General features: G+C 34.8%; 1 protein-coding gene across 2 annotated transcripts in view; it reads right to left on the bottom strand.

Moving 5' to 3' along the window:
- Window positions 1–4935: 4935 nt before the first annotated feature.
- Window positions 4936–25367, bottom strand: part of SCN3A (sodium voltage-gated channel alpha subunit 3) — a 141650-nt gene continuing 121218 nt past the window's right edge. For both annotated transcript variants that reach the window (XM_020990844.2, XM_078146991.1), the window contains 7 exons: window positions 20068–20190; window positions 16943–17215; window positions 14151–14204; window positions 13226–13363; window positions 11535–11639; window positions 9962–10232; window positions 4936–8216 (listed from right to left, as the gene is read on the bottom strand). In XM_020990844.2, the coding sequence (XP_020846503.1) occupies window positions 7021–8216; window positions 9962–10232; window positions 11535–11639; window positions 13226–13363; window positions 14151–14204; window positions 16943–17215; window positions 20068–20190 (2160 nt within the window). In that variant the 3' untranslated portion in view covers window positions 4936–7020. The remainder of the gene's footprint in view (window positions 8217–9961; window positions 10233–11534; window positions 11640–13225; window positions 13364–14150; window positions 14205–16942; window positions 17216–20067; window positions 20191–25367) is intronic.

The following is a 25367-nucleotide window of genomic DNA, read 5'->3' as shown; positions in this document are numbered from 1 at the left end:
TGGGAGGTAGGTTCTGTTATTATCCCCATTTTATAGATGAGAAAACTAAGGTGACAGAAATTAAGTGACTTGCCTGGCATCACATAGCTTGTAGGTATCTGAGCCAGGATTTAAAATCAGGTCTTCCTGACTCTATGGCCAGTGTTCTCTACATTGTACCACCTAGCTGCCCAAGAGGTTGACTTATCTGTGGTCACACAGTATGTCTCAGAGACAAGACATGATCCAAGTATTTCCTGGTTCTAAGTTTCTCTAATAAGACATTATATGCACAACACTGCCTCTCAAGATACTTTCAACATATTAATATTCTTTATGCTTAGAATAAGTAATTAAGCCACAGTTTGAGTGAACATATCTTCCCAACTTAAGTAATTCACATACTTTTGTTTTGTTTGATAAATTAGGCTACTCTGGATAGATGGGATTTTTAAAAAGGTGAATAGCGTATTTTCTTTTCTAGCATGTTTTCCCTTCAAAGTTGATTCACTTTTTGCTAAGGATTCTATCAGTAGGATGTCTCTGATGTCCAACAGTGGCCAATTTAAAAGTGGTAGGTCATTTTCCCACTTTAAAAGTCCTAAAGATGAAATAAGATTTTAAACAGCATTGCCATCTTGTACTATTAGAATTTAATGTGAGATAAATACATATGCTAATTTAAAAGCTTTTAATATAGTGCCTCCTTTATATAGAAAGAAAATCTATGTTGCTTCTTAGCAATGGTTATATCAGTGGAATGCAAAAGTAAACTTTAACTATACTTCAACTTTTAAGTTCCAACTTTATATAACTAAATAAAATGAGCTCTTGTTGACATAATTGATGCAATGAAATTTTTCTATAAAGCAATAGACATTAATTGCTAATCATAGCCATATGACATTTGATATATTCACATTTTGCACTATTCTCCATTGATTCTACTTTTGCCTCAGCAATAGCTGATGTAAATCTAGAAGTGATAAATTAGTGATGTATCATCAGTAAGAGGGGAGGGATGGAACAGCCTTCTGACCTGGTTTTTCCTTTTTGAAAAGGGTCTAACTTCCACAGATTAAATTTGCTACTATAGCAGGTTGGTGATAATAAAGAGTGTACTATCCAAGTTAAATTATTACTGCTGTTTTCTGCAGGAAGAAAAGAATGTTAAAGACAGTATCATAAGGTTCACAAATATCTCTTTGTTCTTTTGTAGTTGTTACTACAATGAATGATAACAATAAGTTTAACTTTGCTAAATAATGGAATAGATTCGTATGAGAAATCATAAAATGTTAGCACTTGAAATAAATTGGGCATATCTAAATCAAAGCATTTATTTTATAAATGATGAAACTGAGGTCTAGCCAGAAAAATAGGATGACTTACTTCAGTTCATATCACCCACGTTAGAAACAGGTGTATTTTTCTGTTCTCCTGATTCGCAGTCTGCTGTTTTCAAATACACCAGGTTAGTTAACATAAATTTTCTGCACTTTTGCTACTGATGTTGAAATTGTGAGGTGTTAATTCAATATTCAGTATAAAAACTTTCGAGGATGAATAATTGCAAAACTTCTTTAACATGCTTATGTCAGGATAGTGTCAACTCTGGTGTGAGAAACTAAGCAATGGAACGTCCTAGGTTTGTGGAGTTAAATGAACTTTAGAAATCATGTAGTCCAATTTTTGTATTTTACAGATGAAATGACTCAAGCCCAGAAAGATTCAGTGGGCTTGTTCAAGGTTACAGAAGTAGTGAGTAGCTGAGGCAGGATTTGAACTCAAGATATTTTGACTCCATTCAGTGCTTCTTTCACTGCCTCTCACAGATATGGAGCTGTAATTATGCTTTGGAGGGCAGAATTTGATCCAAAGTGTAGTTGAATCTGTATAATTACAAATCACACAAAACTAGTTGATTATAATTTATATTTAAATATACAGCACCAACTACTTTAGCTATCAAATACAAGGATTTCATTTTTTAAAAATCTTCATGTTGTTATAATAATAGTTTATATTTATATAGCAATCTTAAAGTTTGCAAAGCAGTTTTCTCACAACTCTGTGAGTCAGGTAGTACAAGCAGAACCATTTTCAACTTTTTGGATAAGGAAGTTGATTCACAGAAAAGTTAAATGACTTGTTCAGGGTCATGTAGCTAAGTGTCAGAACATGGGCTAGTTTTCTAACTGAAAGTCCGGTGAGTTTCCTCCTGTTACACTCAACTGCCTTTTATCTACCCAGAAGCCCTTAATGCTGTGGTAAAATTCGGTTTTCTCATAGTAATCTATGTCTTCTGTCTTGAAATATGATAGCTTTGAAATATAAACTGTGTCTGTTAAGTAAAACTCTGTGTTGAAAAGTATTCAGTATTCAAAATTCCGAACCAAGGATACAGCAAGTTCTCAGAATATCTTCTGAGGGATCAAAGGGATATTGAACATGTTTAGAATAGTTTTAAATGCACTTTAATATATTCTAACTTTTGGAAAATAAATTTTTGATGGTAGGAAGGCAATCAGGGTTAAGTGACTTGCCCAAGGTCATATAGCTAGTAAGTGTCTCTAAGGCCAGATTTGAACTCAGGTCCTTCTGACTCCAGGGCTGGTGCTCCATCCACTGTACTACCTATCTGCCCCACTTTTGGGAAATATTAAAACTCACTTAACCATAATATTAAACAACTAAAATGCCTATTTCCTGGCCATACCAGGTAGTCAAAGACTTTATTTATTTATTTATTTTTACCAAGTTAAAAAGGAGGAATTTAGCTCTACATATGTGAATTTCTTTGTAAATGTGAATTCTTTTTATTGGATTTCCATGTTTTTATTTTTAGGGCCAGCTTAATCAAGTATTTGAAATTCCTTTGAGAAACAGATTTATGCACAAACTCTAATAAGAGAAGTTATTTTCTTTGGGGAAGTGATTTTTAAAAGACTGATAAGATCCTGTTGGCTTCAGTCTTATTTATTTTCAATTCCATATTTTAGGAAGGGAAATATAGAGGAGTGAAAAGGACACCAGACCATGAAACCTAGCATAGGTTTAAGTTCAAGTCCGTATTTTAGGAAGCGATATATAAGAGGAATGAAAAGGGCACCAGACACAAAACCTAGCCTGGGTTTATATTTCAACTCTGATATTTGTATGACCTTAAGCCCATAGTTTAGAGGCAGCTAAGTGGCTCAATGGGTAGAGTGCTGAGCCTGGACTCAAGAAGACCTGAGTTTAAATTTAGCCTCAGCCCCTTACTAGCTATGGGACCCTAGGCAAGTCACCTAACCTCTGTTTGCCTTAATCCACTGGAGAAGGAAATAATAAACAACTCCAGTATCTTTGCCAAGAAAACTCTATGGACAGTGTGGTGCATGGGTTCGTGAAAAGTAGGATATGACTGAACAACCACAAGATCATAGGTTAAATAAAATTTAACCCCTACTTTTCAAATTCATCTGTAGTGTGGGAATAATTATACTTATTCCACCTGACTCACAGGTTCGTTGTGATGCTTGAGCTTTGTACAACTTGATGTGATTATAAATATGTTACTATCCTTTGATTGGAAAGAAATTTCAATAGTTTTTCATTAAAAGTTACTCCAAATCACTTCATATTCCTGATGGGAAGCAGTTCAGTTATTCCCCACTGGAATCCTACTTCGATTCCTTATTGTGGCAAAGGGAGAGGTGATGTCAGTGCAGCATCTAGGGGCTACCAATCTGGGAAGGTTTTTGATCTGAATCTGGAGATGGACTGTATGTTATGAAAGGAGTGGCTTAATAAAGTGGAAGAGGTTCATTTCCAAGCTGGCTGTGGAATAGTGTTGTTTTTTTTTTTTGGTCACAGCAACTCTTGAAGATTATCTGTTCAGTTCAATATGAATCAGTGGTAGAAATATCCTAATGAAATTACAGAAGCTTTAAGTATTTGAGATGTATTATTCAGTTGTAATACAAATGATTAATGAATTAGTTGATTAATGCTGACATTATATGATGAGTGAGCTGACCAGGAAGCTGCAAAGCATTGTGTAGCTTCTCCATGATGTTTGTTCATCTGCTCTGATGAACAAAAAGCCTCAAGCAGATGAAGCCAACAGAGTTTCATCAATCTTCATATATCATTTAACCACAAATGTTGGGGGGTAATTTTAGAATACTTTCTATTTTGCCACATTTAAAAATGTGCACTTGGCAATTGGAGATTTTTCCAATGAGCCTCAAAAATATGCGTTTAAATTAGATATCAGCTAGTAGAAAGATTACTAGATTACAAGTCAGAATGTCCAGGTTCCAGTCCTGGCTTAGCTTCTAATCAGCTATGACTTTGGGAAGATCACTGAACCTATCTCTGGTTTCCAGTTGTAGTTTTTTCATTTGTAAAATGAGAGAGGAGGGGAGATCTTGTAAGATCTAGCTTTAAAATTATCTGATTATATGATTTTAAATATTATGTGACTATCTAAAAGAAATTTAATTTCTCCCTCAGTAAACCATCAGTTCATACGAAACCATCATTTGTACGAATTAGTAGAAGGCATCAACAAAACAATTACATGTTAACAAGAAGCTAGAGAAAGGTCTCAATTACTTTGAAAAGAGTTGGGACCAGAATTCTGGGTGCCAGGATAATAGTCACTGGGAAATGGTAATCATGATTAGTAAGTACTATTACCAAATATTAAAGTTGGATAGCAACTTTGAGATTTATGATTTGGGGAAAAATTCACATTTGGGGACAAATAGGAACAGAGTGTACAACCATGTTCACACACATGCAAAAAATTCTAATGAGTTTTTCTTTTCCTCTTGAAATCATGTACTATATATTCTTGTAAAAATAACATGAATTTTTGCATGTTTATCTGTGAAAATCAGTACAAAATTCCCTTAACACCAGTGCATCTTTTTACATTTCAACAATAAAGGAGCAGAGGCCAAGAAATTAAATATAATAAAAAATGAAATATTTATTCTTTTGGCTCAATAATAATGTGTCTCACCATTCTTAAAGGGAATAGCAATTTCTTGCATGCAAGTCACCAATACACTTACTACAAGTCAATAGCTTTATAAAAGTACTCTACATTAAAATTTTGCTTGTGTAAGAAAAACAAATTGTTTTATGTTTGGTAATTATACAACTTTGCTACTTTGCTTTTGTCAATCAAGAGCGTGGATCCCACATAATTTCTGCAACAAGTCTAGAGCAGCATGAATTAAAGAAAATAAGAGTTATCTGTGTAAATAAATACTGAAAGAGATAAGATGATTATGAAAATGGATTATGTTGCAGTGAGTATAGTTAGAAAGAAATGAACTGGGTCTGTTTTTTTTCCCCTAACAATGCTGTACTATGAAATGATTAGAAACCTTGTATCAAAACAAAGGAACCCACAAATACCCTTTCTCTTACTTTTATTTTGAGAAGTTCTTCATTGAAAAGTATCATGGATTCAAAAGTCTATAGTTGTTAAATGTTTTTAAAAAAGTGAAAGCATAAAATAAAATAAACTTGCCATGACACCAACCTGAAAATAATTTTCTTATGTACAGAATGCTGACAAAACAATATTTTTACAATATGTATATTTAAACATGTTTAAACAGATCTTTTAAAACAAAAAATGAACTAAAGTTTTTTTTTAGCACAATAGGCAGTCTGCAAGGTGTTTTCTTAAAATCTTGGTAGACACCATATGATAGTCACTTAAAATTTGAAAAGCAAAACTAAAGAAGCTGTTAAAGAACTGTAAACTATTACTCATGACATAGCAGACAGAGGTCTGGTTGAATGTTTGTTTTCACTTTACCACCAACATATGGCTTTCTATAATAGACATGAAGAATGGAAGGAGTAAGAAGCTATAGCAGCAGCACAGGCAATATTAACATGCGTTAGTGAGAGCCTCCAAACTATGTATAATGAATGGTACAGGATACATCATATTTGTTGCTGCACACTTGCAAAAAATACACATACTGTGGTACATATTTGATTCATAAAAGTTATTTATCTGGCCATATATATTTGCTCAAACATGCACCACAGGATAAAATAACTATTTACATAACAGAGGCTGTTTCATTGACAAAAATGTCAGCTTTGTTGAGAGCAGAAGATGGCTAAGCAATACTGCAGGAGAACGTGGAACAACTATTCTCGTGTGATATGTTTTGTCTGTTACTTTGCTGAAGCAGATTACTTCATCTGCTTTCTAGAAAGTAACATTTAACCAAAACGAAATATAGGACTTTGATACTTGGAAGGAAATTTGCACTTGCTGAAACAATTATTTTCGTAAAAATAATCCATTAAAAATTAGAGGAGACTTTACAGGCACATAAAAGTGTTTACAATGAGATACACATAACAAACTGAAACACTCCCAGATTTAGGGGCATCTAAGAAATAGAAGGATTGTAAGTATTGTCAACATTATGTATTATTTCCCTCCCTGGGCGTAAGCTAGGATTGTAGCTATCATGATATCAAATAACTTCTGTCTGTATAATTGAGGAAACCATAGAGCAGACCTCTTGGTTCTTAGACATTTTCCTAAAATTTTAAACTCATTTACAGAGCCACAAAGGGTAGTGAACAACTTGTGAATTATGGAAATGATAAAATAATTAGGTCAAATTTTGTTTAAAAAAACATGGCAAATGTTGCATGTGAAATACAGTGGATACAATTACTATACTAAAATGGTTTGGTGTTTGTGTAATCATATCGATCACTTTGCAGTACTTAACTGGTCTCTATAGACTAAGTAGCCACTTTGTCTCTTCTCTTCAGCAGTGTCAGTTGGTAGTGAGAACAGCAAACCCCTGTCAGTGTTGTTACCCTGTTTTACAGAGTTACAGTGACAGAGCAGGGTCACTGTCTTGTGAGAGGCACTGACCTTAGGTATGTTTGAAAAAAAGAAAACAGTTTGGTGTAGACCTCCTAAAGGAGTCCAGTTGACACAAACACATCCCCTTCACAGGCTGTAAACAATTGATAGCAAAGAGAGTTCTTTGTTTCTTTTTACTTTTTATTTTCCCTGACATCTTTCCCTTTACTTCCATTTTCTAGTCTGTCCGTTTCAAACTTTTCTTTGTCTGGTTTTGTTACACTATCATATGAAGGTGGAGAGGTTGTAGAGGAACTTTCATCTGTCTTTTCTGGAGTGGTGTTACCATTTAGTTTATCAATAATTAAGTGTTCTTTAATAGGTAGGTCTACCCTACCTTTACCATTATCATTATTATAATCATTTGGTACCTTTTTAAGCCTTTGTCTAAAAAGATAGCATTTGAAATTACGCTGAATGATAGCAGCAGAAACCTCTTCTTGTTTCCGTTTCAAAGTAGTTGTAATTGGCTCATAGGAGACTTTGGAAGGATTAGATGCCATAAATCGATCTTCCATCTGTATTCTGAGAGCATCCATCTCTCCACTCTCTCCCAAAACACGCTTTGTGAAAGCAAATAAGATGTCAAGACAGTGAATTCTGTCCCCACTTACCATGGGCAGGTCCATGGCTATGAGCTGGACTTTGTTTGGTTTTGCTATAAGAAGAGGTGGATCCAGGGCAGCTGCAAAATCAGAGAGTTTACTGTATTCTATGAACTGGGTGGCATCAGGATCAAACTTCTCCCAAACCTCGTAGAACATCTCAAAGTCATCCTCACTTAGTGGCTCTGCACTCTCTTCAGTAGCAACACTGAAGTTCTCCAGGATAACAGCAATGTACATGTTTACAACCACCAGGAATGAGATGATGATGTAACTGACAAAAAAGAAAATCCCAACAGATGGGTTGCCACAATCTCCTTTGACTGAGCTTCCAGGGTGAATTGTTTCTAGGTCACAGTCTGGTGGTCCACTGTTAAGAATGGGTGCAAGCAAACCATCCCAACCAGCAGATGTGGTGATTTGGAAGAGGCAGATCATGCTGTTGCCAAAGGTTTCAAAGTTAAACATGTCATCGATTCCATATTCTTTCTTAACATAAGCAAAATTGGACATTCCAAAGATAGCATAGATAAACATGACCAGGAAGAGAAGGAGTCCAATGTTAAACAGAGCAGGGAGGGACATCATCAAAGCAAAGAGGAGCGTGCGGATCCCCTTTGCTCCTTTGATGAGACGAAGGATTCGTCCAATCCTGGCAAGGCGGATCACTCGAAACAGGGTAGGGGATACAAAATATTTTTCTATCATTTCAGCTAGAAACATACCTGTGGGAAAAAGGATAAACTCATTACTCATAAAAGTTAATCTTTTATAATAGTTCTTTAATCTTTATTAAGATGACAGTGTATCAAATATTGAGCTAGATATTGAATATGGACATTTTATTTTAGAACTCTACAAATTATATACTTCTACTAAGTGTCATGAGCTAATGGCCTAAAGTAAGCAAGTTAAGTTTTAATAAATAATATCATTAAGTTTTAATAAATAGTTCCAAAGTTTTAAAACAAAATTCCATGTGTCACTAAAGCACCTTCCAGTTATAAATCTATAAATATTAAATCTTGCACAAATAATCTAATCTCCCTGACAACATAACCTTATTAAATCTAAGATTTAAGAACCTATTATGTGTAAGTCTCTATTAGATGCTAAGGATTTCTAGATGAAGTATGATGTGATCCCTGGCCTCAGGAAATTTATAATTTAACAGAAGGGATAAAGGTGTGAAAAAATAAAAATGACAAAAGGAAGTATGCAATGAGAAAAACAGAAAGCTCCAGGGAAAGTTCTTTAAAAAAATTAGACGTGTGATCCCTACAGCTAGGGGGTTATTAATGAGAGGCAAACAAAGTTTTCATTGAGAGAGAGAGAGAGAGAGAGAGAGAGAGAGAGAGAGAGAGAGAACACTGCCCCTATCACTCAACCATTTTGTTCTTACCTTTAAATGCATTTGTATAACAATTAAAGGCACCTTGAGAGACATGGGCAACCTTATTTCATTAGGCAACACACAGTTACTGTGGAGTTTTTTTGGTTTCAATTTTTGAAATAAGTTTCAGGAATACAGACCTTCAGGGATTTAACTGGAGTTAAAATAAATTTTCTTACTCCAAATCAGATGGTTGTGTGTGGTCTGGGATTATGAGTTAGTACCAGTATAAAGGGAGTCAAAGGAGCAGACAGTCATAGCCTGGGGATTTTTGCTAGTTTCCTGGGTTGGTAGTGATGGCTCATAGTTCTCAATGGTTATGCACTAAAAAAGTTTTAGCCCTGTTGTGCTGGCAAGGAGAGGGACCAGCTGGTGAAAGGCACAGAGATTGTCTCAGTAATCATGAGGCCAGAGGACCGAATGTGACAAAAATCAAAGAATTCATACTCAGAAGACATAACAAAAGTGTAATGGAGAATTATGAGAATGGCAGAAATGTGGTTTGCCCTGGCCACATGTGTATGCCCTCCATCTGTTTGCTCTATTCATATGTTTCTGGTTTATCTTCCCCTTCTTTTATGTTCCCTCTTCATGTATGTATACTGCATGAGTGTTTCTTAGTCATGTGTGTTCTTTACACATGTGCTTTCAGTCATTTGAGATATGGTAACCTGTGAGAAAAGTATACCCCAGTGTATGTTTTGAGATAAATTTTCTTTTCACTTAATTTTCTAAGTTATTTGATTAAATTTATTTGGTTGTGAATTAATGTATCCTCTGGTTGGCTAGGAAAAGCAAACACAATTGGGGCTCATGAATTATGGGTCTGAATGAGTGCTAACCCACAGAGTGCTGATGACCTGCCATTGTATCTGGGGAACTTCTTGTGTGAGGAGTTCCTAAACTTAACATATTTTGTAGTATATACTTAAGATATTTTGGTACACACTGCACATCTAGCAAACACACACCCATACACACACACACACACACACACACACACACAGAGTAAGACAATTCAAATTAAGCTTAATTTTCACCTGTATTTGGTGTCTCGTAAGAGAAAGCGTATCTTACCCACAATGGAAAGAATGACCACAACAAAATCAAAAATGTTCCATCCTATGGTGAAGTAGTAATGGCGGAGGGAGATCATCTTCAGTACACATTCTCCAGTGAAGAGGACAATGAATACAAGGTTAATCCGAGACAGAATGCTAGTCATATCATCACTCTGGTCATCAGTCTCCACCATCATGGTAACCATGTTGAGGCAGATGAGGATCATGATGCTGATATCAAAGACTTGTCTAGTTACAAAATCAAAGACCATTCCCTGGAATTTATTCTGCAAAATATAGAATGTTGTCATTCATTTTCTTTTTCTCCAAAAGGAAAATTAAAGGATTCTGAATGCAGTATAATGACAAAAAAAGTCCCCTCTGCATTTAAGTGGCAGAACTGGTAGACAAAAGCAGCTCTTCCTAAATTATCATTGTTCCTTTTATACATACACTTTCTTGAGGTCTTTCCCTTTTTCTCCATTTCCTTCTCCCTCTCTGTTGGTGTTACTTGAGAAACAAAGTAACCAGTAACAAAGCATCCAGTAAAAGTATAATAATGATAAAAATCAGAGCTTCTTTAGCCTTCATGAACTTACTTTGGTTTCATGAGAAACAATGAATTAAGTAGGTCAGAAACTGAACAATTAACTAAATCTGATTCTGTCTTAGGATCTCTAGCACCTAGCATAGTGCCATTCACATAATGATGATTCTGTGTACACACACACACACACACACACACACACACACACACACACACGTATACATATATATGTATATGTACATCTGAAATGAATTGTTCTTTGTTAACTTCTGAGATGCATATATCTGCACTAGAAGTGGAAGATGGGGAAGGCAGAAGTTACTCTTTTATGGACCTTCTTATGATTCCTATGTAGGTGCAATTTACCCTTCTGTATGACTATCCCCATGGGACTTTGGAATCAAACATGTTAACAACATTTACTGATTCTTTTCTGAAATGTTAGATGAACTGCTGAGTTGTTTCAGTAAACAGTTCTAGCTTCTTGCTCTTTAAAGGAAGAATATTTCCTTTCCAAATTGGTAAACAGAGAAAGACAAAATAAAACAATAGAAAAGGATTATATAAAGATGCTGAAAAGGGAGAAGCTCCCAGACAGAAGGTATGAAAGTCAGTCAGGAGATCAAAAACTGGCTACACAATGGGAGAATCAGATACAATTTTCATGATATGGCCAGCACTATAGTTAGGATGGGGGAAAGGAAGTAAAAAGTGAGGCAGAGGAGAGTTAAACACCTATCTTGCAACCATATACCCTCTTCCCAAACTCTTTAAACATTTGAGTTTATATGAAGACTAAAAATATTTTATCGGGGATGTGTAAATTTTTGGCATCACTGGACCTAGATTACAAATGGGTAATTTCAGTTTGCCTCATTTTTGGAAGCTGATAATTCTTAGTCACATTCAGAGCAAGAGCAAATTCTTTACTTTTTAGTAAACCTTGCAATAGGAGCTACAAAGAGATGATGCCACAAAATTTGCTTGATTTTCATCAAATTCACCATGTCAATATATCCATAGTATAAAGGATTATTCTTACTGCTGGTCTAGGGATAGGTTTCTGAGGTTTCTTCGATCCTAGTTTCTTCATTGCATTATAATATTTTTTCTGTTCCTCTGTCATAAAAATGTCTTGACCTCCAAAGTAAAGAAATATTATGAAAACTGGTTACAACCATTGACATGTTCAATATGTTACTGAAATTATTTTCATAAAATACTTCTGAAGTGTTAGGTCAACTTGAGTGATTTTGAAATTTTCATGTTTCCATTCTGAGATACTAATCTAAGTTTAATGCTCGATAAATTTAAAAGGTGTGAAAGTTCAAGCATATGGGACATTTGTGGAATAAATAATAGAGTGCTGGCCTTCAAGTCAAGAAATTTAGGTGTAAATCCTGGCTCTGCCACTAATTGTGTGACCATGGATCAATGACTTCTTCAATTTCCTTTTCTGTAAGGTGGGAATAACAATATGGTCCTTCATAGGATTGTTGTGAAGAGATTGCTTTGTAAAAAGTGATACTTAAATATGAGTTATTATCCTATGAATTGGAAATAATAATAATAATTCGCATTCTTTTGTAGCACCTTTGCATCAGGTAAACTTACAGAATATGAGAGAACTAAGTTTTTTTCTGTTTAAAACATATTTGAGAGCGCTTGCAAATATAAGCTTTTCAAGACCTTCACAACCTGGCCTCATCTTACCTTTAGGGACTTATTGCATATTATTCTCCTTCTTGCACTCTGTAGTCTAGCCAAATTGGCCTTGCTATTCCTCACACACTACATTTTCTCTTTACCTCCTCCTTGTAGAATCCTTTACTTCCTTATAATATTCAGCTCAAACACCATCTTCTATGTAAAACCCCTCCTGATTCCTCTAGCTACTGGTGCCCTCCTTCCATAAACTTCCTAAATTTAATTTTATATCAATTCTGTATGCGCTTTTATCTCATAGAATGCCAGCCAGTTTCTTGAGAACAGGACTGTTTTATTTTTGTCTTTATATACCCAGTGCCCAGCAAAGTACCTGGTATATATAGTATTAGGTACTTAATAAAAACGTATTGATTGATTGATTAACTTATTAAGTTACAATTTAAATTCTTTGTTAGGCAAGTTTTAAGAGTAATTTCATAATGAAATCATCCTTTTGCTTTGACATAAGCATGCACTCCATGCAGTAGAACAGTTTCTTCTATTTTATTCTGTAATCTTTCCTGAGACTTGTCTTTAAATAATTCTTTAAGAAATTTGTGGATTTTTTTTGTATAATCCTAAAATGAAGCCAGCAGGTTCCCCTCCTGAAATCATGTGAATTTCTACCTGTTCTTTCAAATACCTGTTTGACACCAGTTGTTTCAAATCCAGGATTTTGACTTGATTGTACAATGGGGGAAGTAATGGAAAGCTCTTTCTTTAAAGTGGGAAACTGAATCTGGAAAATGCTTTTCTTCATCACTAAACCAGTTTCTAAATCTCATATGCAGTTGGGCCAAAATATGGAAGAGCCAGTCAGTTCATTTTATTGTGATGGACAGTCTAGGTGGATGCACTACAGCTAAGTGCACCATGCCTACATCTAGTTGGAGTCCTAAAATGATCACCATTTGGTTATAACAGATCTGATCTGGTAATTACAGGGGTCTTATAGAGATACAATACTATATGTACACTATAAGGATACTACATGCTATAGGGAGGTAAAACATATGGAATACTTATCTTCTTTTTTTGCTGGTTGAAGTTATCTATGATGACACCAATAAATAGGTTCAGAGTGAAAAATGACCCAAAAATGATAAAGATGACAAAGTATAAATACATGTATAAATTGACTTCATATTCAGGTTGTTGTTTTACCTAAATAATAAGCAAACATACAATAAGCATTCAGTCCATATTTATATGAAGTAAGCGTGGTTTGGGTTTGGGGGAAATTATTTAATGTAAGAACAATTTCTGTCTTGCAAAATGTTTATCTGGAGTATTTGTTTCAAACTACTGCCCTTATTGTACCTTACTGAGCATCCAGACACCAAGTTTTCTGACTGGCTCAAAGTACACAATTTTTTCCCAACTTGGCTTATATGTAGCAAGCTCTTTAGAGATAAATGCATAAATATTATAAGAGAGGACAAAATGTTTGGGGTCAGCATGGTATAGATATATTGTAAGCAGAAAACTGAACTATGCTGTTATAACTTTCATTTTAAGAGAATATTTAAGACAAAATAAGTTCTGAAATGGCACTTAAATTTTCTCATTTTATTAGGTAAATTGGAAGTTGCTTGCTTTTAGATTTCATCCTGAAGTCATTTCATAAATTACCTAGTTTATCCTTACAGAGCCAGGAGAAGATGTTGAATATCTGTCCCTCTCCCCCACTACTGTCAAGTTCTTTTCCTATTATGGATAATCTTTCTAGATTGGAAAATTCAGTATCTTATTACCCATTTAGTTAGAAATTCTCTCTTTCATCGAGTATATGTACATTTAGAATATTTTACTTTTCAAGATTTAATGCTTAAAACAACTGTGATCTTATAATTTATAATATTCTAAGCACTCAATTCAGGAATTATAATTCTAGCGTATGTTTATTATAGAAAAATCTAGCAGATATAAATAGTAAATAAATGATACTTACTTCTCGTGAATCAACAGCTGCATACATAATATCCATCCATCCTTTAAATGTTGCCTATAAATAAGACATATTTAAATTCTACAAGAAAACCTGCTTCGAGAAAATAAATGGCACTTTCCCAGACAATTACTTGATAGTCTTATTTTAAATAACTATTTTCATCCATTATTTCAAGGTGCTGTTATAAAACAAGATTTGCAGATGTAGCCAGGTTTTTGCCTTCTTTTATTTATTCTTGGAAACATTTTCCATTTCTATTCTAAAAATTGCAATTCCAGTAATGATACATGCATTTTGCTTAATGCATACAACCATCCAAAGGTTTTATATCATTAATACCAAATTGAATTGTTAAGTGCTAAGACAGTTTCTATGTCTACACTCATGACTTAATGTACTATATAAATTTATTAAAGCAAATAATAAACAGTAAACTCAATAACAAAAGGTAATTATTAAGTGCTTTCCTGTGTGCAAGAGAGTGTACTCAGGCTGAACATACAAACAACAAAAGTAAAAAATACCTACAATATATTCTCCTGGGAGACAAGGAGGTGGATGTAGGATATGAACATAAAGTACCACTATGTGCAAACTATTGCTAAGTAGCTTTAAGAGGGAGAGATGACTAAGAATTGCAAAGATGGGGGAAGGCCATGTGGAGAAGGTGGTGTCTGAGTGGACACTTGAAGGGAGCCAGGGATGAAATGTGTTAAATGAAGAACAACAGCAAAGAGGTCAGTTTGGCTACAATATAGAGTGCGGCAGGGGGAAATAAAACATTGTGAGTCTGGAAATGCAGGTTGGATTAATATTGTGAAGGACTTGACACATCAAACAGAGAAATTTGCTTTTGATCCTAGAGACATAAGGATTCACTGAAGCTTGTTGAGCAGAACAATGACATGATTAAACCTGTATTTTAGGAATGTCAACCTGGCATCTGTGTAGAGGATAGATTGGAGTGGGGAGAGACTGATTGTAGGGAGACCAAACAGGAAATTATTATAATAAGACAGTAGAAATGTGGATGAGGGACTGAACTAGGGTGACTGTAGTACATGGAGGAATTGTGGAGATAGAATTATGGAGGTAGATAGTATTGTGGAGGTACAATCAACAAGATTTGGACAACTGATTGGATATGGAGTGTGAGGGGGAGTTTAGAGTCGAGGATTACTCCAAGTTTGTGAACCTAGGTGACTAGAAGAATGGTGTTATTCTAGACAGAAATGGGGATGTGTGAAAGAGGAATGTGTTTGGGAGGAAAGAAAATGTATTCATTTTGGGACACATTGAGATAACTAATAGGCAGTTGGTGATGTAAGGATGGAAAGATATGTGTACATATGTATGTATACATATATAATACATAAATATATAATATGTAATAAATATAAAATATATACTTTAATATATTTATGTATGTATATACACACATATGTATATATTGAGAGTTAACTGCAGAGAGTTAATAATTAAACCCAGGGGAACAGATGAGATCACTAAAAGAAAAGAGGTCCTAGGAGAGAGCTCTGAAGCATGATCATTGTTAAGGGCTGTTATATGGATGATGATTTAGCAAAGGAGATTGAAGGGTAGGAATATATGAAGGAAGAGAACTAGAAGAGAACATTGTCATGAAAAGTCAAGGAGAGAAAAGTATCTAGGAAGAGGGGGTGGTTTACAGTGTCAAATACTACAGACTGGCCAAAAAGGTAAGGAATGAGAAAAGAATATACCATAGTAATTAGGAATTATCAAGATACTGATAACCTTGGAGAAAGCAGTTTCAATCAAGGGATTTAAGGTATGGCATTGGGGAGAAAAAGAAGGTCATGAGAGGTGGCTTTTTAGTAAAGTCTCAGGAGAGATCCTCTCCTAAAGGAAAGGGAAAGGAAAGGAAAGGGGGGTGGTATTTGAGGAGACAAGAGAATGTTTTGAACAGATACTATGGGTAGTGTAGTTGAGAATAAATTTAAGAAAAAGGATTAGCTTGCAGCAATCAGGGTCCAATTGACATTACATAGCAAACATTTGTAGTGGACTTAGTAAGCACAGTCCTGTGGTTTCCTGCAGAGGTACTCACTAGCACACATATAGTAGTGGAGAATTACGAAGTAGAGGTTTGGCAAGATGTGAAGAATGATGCATTGCTTAAGTATGGATAAAAGCTATGAAAGGAAGTAAATGTGATCAACACAGAAGTAATGGACTAAGAAAACAGCAAGGAAGTGACTGGAAATCATGATGAAGACAAAGAATAGGCTTAAGAAAAGTAAAGTAAAGGAAGAGATGAAAGAAAAAGAGGTTACAATCTTAATGAGGAATTTCAGTTTTTACTCAAAATGTCTAAGCTATTTGAACACATAGGCAAATCCTATGAGATCATACCAGGTTTTTTACCTTACATCGTAATCAAACTTTGCAAATATATTTATTCTCCTTAGGAAACTGAGGATAATAAGTAGAACCTAGGAATGCTACAAGCCCATAAAATGATGCAATAAAGCTGTGAAATAAACACTATAAAATTAAATTCTCATCATCAAAAATAAATTGAAGCATAGAACATTTTAAAGTAACTGCATGAGCCATTTTCTTCTCAAAGCTTAGTTTTCAAAAGATTTTCCAAGTGTGAGCAATACAGACTGAGTTAACATCACATATTTTCCAATTATAAATTTTTAACAGTCATGAAGGCCATCGCAGCAGAAGAAGGATTATACTTATTGAAAAATTATAAGCCATCATTCGCTTTGGTACAGGCAAGCAGACTAATAGGCACTTACCACTTGAAGCAGGGCAAGATATCCAGCTCCAACATTATCAAAGTTTACTTTCACATTTTTCCACCGCGCCTGATCTCCAAGAGCCTGACAATCAGTAAAATTGTTGACTTCCTTAACTTCGAACATGACACCAGTAGTGACATTAACACAGTGGTAGAATTTGCCAGCAAACAAATTCACTCCCATGATACTGAAGATGAGCCAGAATATGAGACAAACCAACAGGACATTCATGATGGAGGGAATGGCTCCAACCAGAGCATTCACAACCACCTAGCTCAGAGAAAGGAAACCATGTATTAAAAAAAAAAACAACTTTTTACTTATGTCCTATTTTATTTCCTACTAAAATAGCATTGTGCATATTTTTTAGTAAAGACATACATAAAAGAATTGTATCTTCCATATTCAAAGTTTAAAATAAATATAACTTAAGATCAGTAGTATATTTGGAAAGCAAAAGTATGCCAAAGTATGAAACAGAAATAAAGGAAAACCTGGTAGTAAGATGGAGTCATAAAATGTTTGTATGCTAGAGAAAAAAAGAGAAAGAGACACATTAAATACCAACAAAAGAAATTAAAATTAACGAACAATACAAATTAATATGCAAAAAGTTAATATATGAAGTTAATGATTATATGAGAGGATGGTTATGCAAAGAACTTTATAAATAAAATAGGTGTTTTATATGCCTTCAATCTATATTTTCAGATTAAAAAATTTTCAGAATCTGAGAAACGTTAATAAGAATTTGTTTCCATTCTACTTGGTTGTCCATAGTTTCTAAAAAGTATATTGGAACAAAAGTGAATTTTCTTCTGAAGACATAAGACTACTGCTCCACATTTACCTAAGTGTAATGGTAGAGTTTGAGATGTTGTTCAAACATTTAGATTAAGGTACATTTTACTTCAACTCTCTTAAGTAAGACTGAGCTAGTGAGGAGTGAAAATAATTTAGCTTTTTGCTGATAAAAGCAAGGTCAACCTAAGAGTAAGATATTTGAAATTTTGAAGAAGATTAATGCTGAGCACATAAGTTTCCATTTAATCAGATCACTTCCTCAAAGACTTTAATAAACTCTTAATTTAATTGAAAAGGCTAGGTGGTACAGTGGATAGAGCATAGGATTTGGAGTCAGAAAGACTGGACTTCAAATCCAGAGTTAGATGCTTGCTAGCTGAATGACCCTGGAAAGTTATGCAATTTGTCTACTTCAGTTTCTACACCTGTAAAATGGGCATGATAATAATAACAATCTTATTTCCTAGGAGGGCAGCTAGGTGGTGTAGTGGACAGAATGTTGGGTCTGGAGTCAGGAAGACTCATCTTCCCAAGTTCAAATATGGCCTCAGACACTTAATAGCTGTGTGACCCTGGGCAAGTCATGTAACCATGTTTGCTTCAGTTTCCTCATCTGTAAAATGAGCTAGAGAAGGAAATGGCAAACCTCAAATAAGATCATGAAGAGTTGGACATGATTAAAACTACTGAACAACAACAACAACCCTCCTAGGATGGCTGTAAGGATAAATTGAAAAAAAAACATTTTAAATCACTTCACAAACCTTACAGCAGTATATAAATATTATATAAATGGGCAGCTATGTGGCACAGTGAATAGAGCACCAGGTCTAGAGTCAGAAAGATGTGTTCAAATCTGGGCTCAGACACTTATTAGCTGTGTGGCCCTGGGCAAGTCACTTCACCCTGTTTTCCAAAGTTTCCTGTAAAATGGGCTGGAGGGGAAAATGGCAAAGCACTTCAGTATCTTTGCCAAGAAAACCCCACATGGGGTCACAAAGAGTCAGACACTACTGAAAAAATCACTCAACAACAGTCATCATTATCATAATTAAAATCTTCAGGAAACACATGAGTTTGAATCTTCACCCCTCCTCCCCAGCACTTACTGGCTGTGTGACCATGGGCAAGTTGAATCTCCTATGTAAAATTGGAATTAATAATAACTCACAAGACTTGTGAGGGCCAAATAAGGTACTGTACTATAACAGTTCATTAAAAAGTTAAAGTAAAATGTGTCATCTCTTTTTATTATTATTTAAAATCAATTAGACGAAACATGCAAGCTAAAACTATTTTTAATTCTTTTTTCATTTTACTTATGTACAAATTGAAAACTGTAATACAAAGAGGTCATTTATCCTCATCCAAAAAATTTTTGCTGAAATTTCTTTCACGTTATGTGTGCTTAATTTTGTACAATTTCTGATATAGACCAGAGGTGTTTTATTACAGTTGGGAATTAAAAGGGTGCACATATACTCTTCAGATTAGAATACAAGTAACAAGAAGAAAGTAAACTAGATTCATTGTTCAGTCAGAGGTCAAGAATATAACCTATAATTACACAGGTAGTTAATGCAAAAAAAAAAGTTTCCCCAAAGTTTTGCCTTTAGTGCTTGACTAATTATTCTAACTTCCTTTTTTGCTTTGATTTTAAAACTATTTTTAAATAGTTTTTAAATAAAACTGTTTAAAACTATTAGGCTTTTTTCTTTTACATTTTAAGAATTATATATATTATTAGTGGGTAGAAATTATTTACCTTTAGCTACTAATAACTTTTTGAGAAATCAGAATAATATCTGTGGAGAGCAAAAAAGTAATTTGTTAAAGCTTTACTATTTATTTCCTAGCTGTGTGATCTTGGAAAAACTGTTTCCCCTTTCTGTGCCTCAGTTTCCTAGTTTGTAAAGTGAATGAGCTTAAATTAGATGATTTCTATCAACTAAATCCTAAACTCTTATTATTAATTTGAGTAGGAAGCATGTGCCAAAATGAGTTAATGCAACATGTGTGGTTGCATATAGCCTTTTACACGCTAAGCAGTGTGATTTTGGTGCAGTGGAAAGGCCAATGACTGGGAATCAAAAACCTGATTAGTAGTCTTAGTTCTTCCACGAATTAACTGTATGATCTTGTCTGGTTCATATAATCTCTTTCTGATTTAAGTGCTCCAAGAAGAATTTGAGTTAAATTTGGTGATTTTATGATTCTTTGAAATATAAGAGGGATGAATTAAGCACATCTGTGTAAAATGCTCATTTTTATGCTTGTTTAGTAAAGTATCATTTGAAGAATTTTCATATATTTCTTACCCTCATTCCTTCAAACCGGGACAAGGCTCTCAGAGGTCTTAAAGCTCTTAGTGTTCGAAGAGATTTGATGGCACCAAGTTCCGAGTAGCCCAGAGCATTGGCTGCCAAGCTAACCAGCGATACCTATGCATATCAAAAACCAAAAAAACCCAGGAACTTTAATTAAGCAGTTCTACCACAAAATGGCCAAGGATATAAATGGCCATATATTAACAAGGGAAATATATCTATTTGAAAAAAAATTTTATCAGAACATAATCACTTAGTTAATGCTTTTTTAACTGACTGTAAAACCATGTACAGTTAATTCATTTAACCTTTTTAAGCCTCCATTTCCTCATCTATTAAATGATGATAATATTTCTAAAACCTACCTCCCTCATAAGTTTTTGTGTAGGTCAGATGCACATATTTATGTAAATTGCTTTGTAAATGTCAGCTATTGTTATTAGTATTATATGAAGTTTCGCTATTTAACCAGTTGGATGAGCTATAGACTCTACTTGACATAGACTCTACTTGACATAGCCCTATATCTCTATAATCTCTAATTCCACAAGAATTTTAATTGAATACTTAAGTATTCCTGTGAATCTCATTTTGTTGATGAGTGTACTCTTTCCAATGTGCAGACCACATATTTTCTCATCTTGGCTTCTTCTTTTCCACATCCTCCCATAAATCCTCTACAGAGGATCCACCGAATGTGTAAGGGTCTTTATATAGGTCTTTTAACATGAGGACCAGTGCAGCATATATGCTATGTATATGTTAGTACTTTTTGTTACTACATAACCATTGGAGCTTCATTCTTTCTGGTCACATATCTCTTTGATGTTATCATTTGTGCTATTTCTTTCATGAAATTCATTTTTGCAAATACACTGAAACCTATTTACACCTACCATGTATTTCTCCATTGTCTTTATGGTGAACTGCAATTGTACTTCTTCAGGACAATGGTATTCCATTATTTACATTCTCTTTCATTTTAATGCAGTAAAAATTGATAAAGATATGCCCTTTAAAATATATTTGCCTTCACTATATTTCAGGATGTTTTACTGAATAACTAATCATAAACATTTGAAATATGTTATAGCAGTGTATCAAATTTAGCCAAAATCAGCCCACAACCTATAAAAGTTATTGTGGAATAAATAGGCAAACACAAAGTGCTCAGTGATTAAGTTAAAACCGACCTTATTTCACTCAGTCAGATAGTTCTTGTTAAAATAGCTTGAAATTAATTATCTTTGTATAGTTATGGTGAATCTTCTCTGCCTCTTTTAAATTATCTGGGTACTGTAGTTCTCAAATAAATTTATAGCCTGAGAATTACAACCTAAAACCAGAAACCATTCCAGGAACTCTTCAAGAAGAGGTAGCTAAGAGCAAGTCCTCATGGGACTTTAGCCTGAGCAACTTTAAATACTCGAGCTTGATAGTTCTCTAGAGATGACCTGGGACAACAGAGTTCAAGCATCAGTAGTTGAAAATAATATGTACATATGTGTGTGTGTGTGTGTATATATGTGCATAGATAGATTAGAAAGCATTCAAACATGAAAAGCAAAGAGGCTGGATTCCCAGAGAGAGGGAGAGAAGGGCAGTAATCCTGAAAGACATGTCCTGTTCAATTTAAAAAGTATTTATTGAAGACTAGTTAGAGACAGGATGATGGTGTAGGCTAGAGTGCTGCAGGTACTTGGATTTAGGAAGACCTAGGTTCAAGTGCTGCATCTGGTACTTACTAGTTTTGTGACTGTGGGCAAGTCACTTAATCTCCCTGAGTTTCACACAACTCAAAGACTATAAATTGCTTGTTTATAATATGCCTTAGTGGAAATATCTCCCACACCAACAGAATCCCAGGTCCTTAGCATACTGAATGATGTGCAAAGTGCTGTTAAGTACTAGGGGAGATTTCCCCCTCTTTCTGACTGCACCTGGGATTTCTTTGGTATCAGGAATTCCCAATGGGGAAACTTTGTAAATGCAGGTCAGCATTGACCCTGCAACTTACAGACTGCAAGAGAGAGTCAGCTGGGATACTGAGAAGTAAGTAAGTGCAGGGTTGTGAAGCCAGTAGGTGTTAGAGGTAGGGACTGAACCCAGGTCTTCAAGACTCAATAGTAAGGTCTTTAGCTACTCTTTCATGCCACCTCTAACATAACACATAGTCCCTTCCCTCATGGAATTCCTGGCTCTGTTTTAAAAATATGATTATAAACCTCAGAACTCTTTCTGGGGCACCTTCCTACCATAACTGCCACCACTGTTTATGGGGTCAGAGTTCGCAAATGCTGTTGCAGGAGAAAAGTCTAGAGTAGCTGTGTTCCAGTTAGGTATCAGGATGTCACAGAGTTCGGGGACTGTGGGAATCATGAAGTTTGGTAACCATACTACTCTTTCTCTATTGCTCAGGTGCTCAGCTGATCAGTAGCTTATAAACGTGCAAAAAAAAAAATGAAGGCTTGAATCCCACCTCAAAATTTGATTGAAAATTATGTATAGAAATCCATAAATCAAATGCCTACCATTATTTATGGGTTGGTAATTCAGGACAGACTGTGAAATAGAAGATAGGAAAAACGTAATTCTAAAATGATTACTTTTGTTATCCAAATTACTCTAAAAGAAATTTTATAGTTTGTTCAATCACAGTGCCTTTATTTTATTACTTGTAAAAGATGTGCTTTTGCTTAAGGCAGAAACTCAGCCCTAGATGCTTTCCTGACCTCTAGAACCACATTACCAACTGCTTTTTGGACATTTTGAAATGTACCATAGACATCTCAAACTAAATGTGTCCAAAAAAGACTCATCTTTACTTCTAATCCCACACCTCTTATGAACTTCGCTATTACTTCCAATGGCACCATCATCCTTCAGGTCACCCAAATTCACAACCTTGATATCATCTTCAACTACTTATTCTTACCCACCTGACATATTCAAGCAGTTATCCAATCCTGTTGTTTCTATCTCTATGACATCTCTAGGATGTATTTCTTTTTTTCAACTCAAACAACCACTGCCACAATTGAGGCCCTTACCATGTCCTACCTGGATTATTTTAAAAGTTCCTAATTGGTCTCCCTGACTCAAGCCTCTCCCTGGAGCTCCAGATAATCTGACACTTAGCAGCCCAAGGGTTTTTCCTAAAGCACAGATCTGACCATATTATCTCCTCCACTCCTCAAAAAATTCCAGGGGCTCCATGTTTCCTTTAGGATAAAATAGAAACTTTCCTGATCGATATTTAAAGCTCTATATGACCTGGCCCTTTCTTACCTCCCTGGCCTGTTTACACATAATTCCTGCCCACATACACTGTGGTCTAGTCTTATTGGTCTAATATCTGTGACTCCACAGGACATTTTATCTCCCATCCCCATAACATTACGCTGGCTATCTGTCATGCCTGGAATGCTCTCCCTCCATACCCCTACCTCACAGAGTCCCTTGATCTGTCTTCAGCAGAAGGCCTTTCTCCATTCTCTTAGCTCCTGGTGCCTTCCTTTCCAAGATTATCTTATGTCTAGTATCTTTGTATGTTTCCTGTATAATATATATAGTGTATATATACATATTATGTATATATATATATATATGTGTGTGTGTGTGTAATATAATATATAACACATATATAACATGTCATGTTATATTGTATTACCTCATGTCTTATGTCTTTGTATGTTTCCTGTATATCATTGCATATGTACCTGCTATTTTCCTGGGTAGAATGTAAGATTTTTGAGGGCAGGAACTCTTTTCATTTTTGTCTTTCTATCCCTAGCACCTAGCATAGTTACTCACACATAGTACATGTTTAATAACATTTGTTGCTTTACCTTGCCTGTCTTTTTCTTATATTATTCTGTTATTTTAAACATAATGGCAAAAGAAAGAAAAAAATGGCATTATACCCTTATGCATACTTGTCTACTATAGTTTCTCTTGAGATCTCTTTGAATTAAGGCTGTCACCAATTACTGTCTTAATATATACATATATATATGTGTACATATCCATAATTCTTTGTAAATAGTTGGTGATACTTATCATTTGTCTATATATGATTTATAGAAATAAACTCCCCATAGATTTAAATATATTAGAAACTTAACCACAATTATTTTTTACAAAATGAAATTGTTTCATTTAAAAATGAAAAAAAAATTATAGCATTTCAAAGAGTTTATAAAGTCTGTTGCTAACATGTCAAGGGAAATTTTTTCCTCCAATTTTCAGCTCTCTAGCAGTTAGGAGAATTGCTGCATAGCAATTATGATACAGTTTATATATTTTTCAGGGAAAACAATGTTTATTAAGTTCCTACTAAGTGTCAGGCCCTATGCTTAGCATCAGAGCTATAAGAAAAGGTCTGCCCTCAAGGGGCTCACAATCTACTGTATACAAATGATGTAAACAGGATAAATTGGAGATAATCTCAGAGGGAAGGCACTATGCTAAAGAAGGAGTGTGAAGGCTTCTTGCAGAAAGTGGAATTTCAGCTGACACTTAAAGGAAACCAGGTAGCAGAGACAAGGGAGAACATTCAAGGCTTGGTGCACAGCTACTTAGAAAGCACAGAGTGAGGATTTGGAGTGCTGTGTTCCAAGAACGATAAAGAAGCCAATGTTACTGGATGATAGAGTACATAGAAGGAGGTAATGTATAAGAAGCCTGGAAAACTAGGAATGGGTGAGGATATGATGAGGTTTTGTATTTCATCCCATAGGTAATCATGAGCTGCTGAAGTTTATTGAATGGTGGTCACCTGTATGCTATTTTCCAACAGCCTATATTGAAGTTAGAGAGAGCCTCCTGAAATTTTTCAAACCTAATGACTACTCCCTATTTTTGGTGATTAATAAGTACTGCCAAAAGGTACTTGGAAAGAATCTCTAGAAACAGAAACAAGTGGTATTTTTTTAATCACTGCTACTGTTTGAAAAGAGGGGATTTTTAAAAGGGAAGATACAAGAAATGAATTGCTGGTTTAAAAAGATAAGTATTAGAAAAAATGATTTTATTTCTGGACATAGGGATGTATCTAATGAATGCCAAGAAGAATAAATATATTTCCTTAGTATACACTAAACCATAAACATGCCCCTAGTAGAGTGCCTTAAGGATCTGTTTATGCCCTTGTTTTATTCAACAATTATTATTAGTAACTTGGATTAAAGCAAAGGCTTATCAAATTTGTGAATGACACGAAGTAGGGAGGGATACTAGAAAGGGGAGCTATGGTTGTATGGCAGTTCATAAAATAAGATCTGGAGTTTCTA

Source organism: Phascolarctos cinereus, unplaced genomic scaffold (assembly GCF_003287225.1).
Source record: "Phascolarctos cinereus isolate Bilbo 61053 unplaced genomic scaffold, phaCin_HiC Scaffold_726;HRSCAF=1367, whole genome shotgun sequence".
Lineage (NCBI taxonomy): Eukaryota > Metazoa > Chordata > Mammalia > Diprotodontia > Phascolarctidae > Phascolarctos > Phascolarctos cinereus.
The sequence above is the reverse complement of the archived record's forward strand: the minus strand, read 5'-3'. Positions and strand labels throughout refer to the sequence as shown.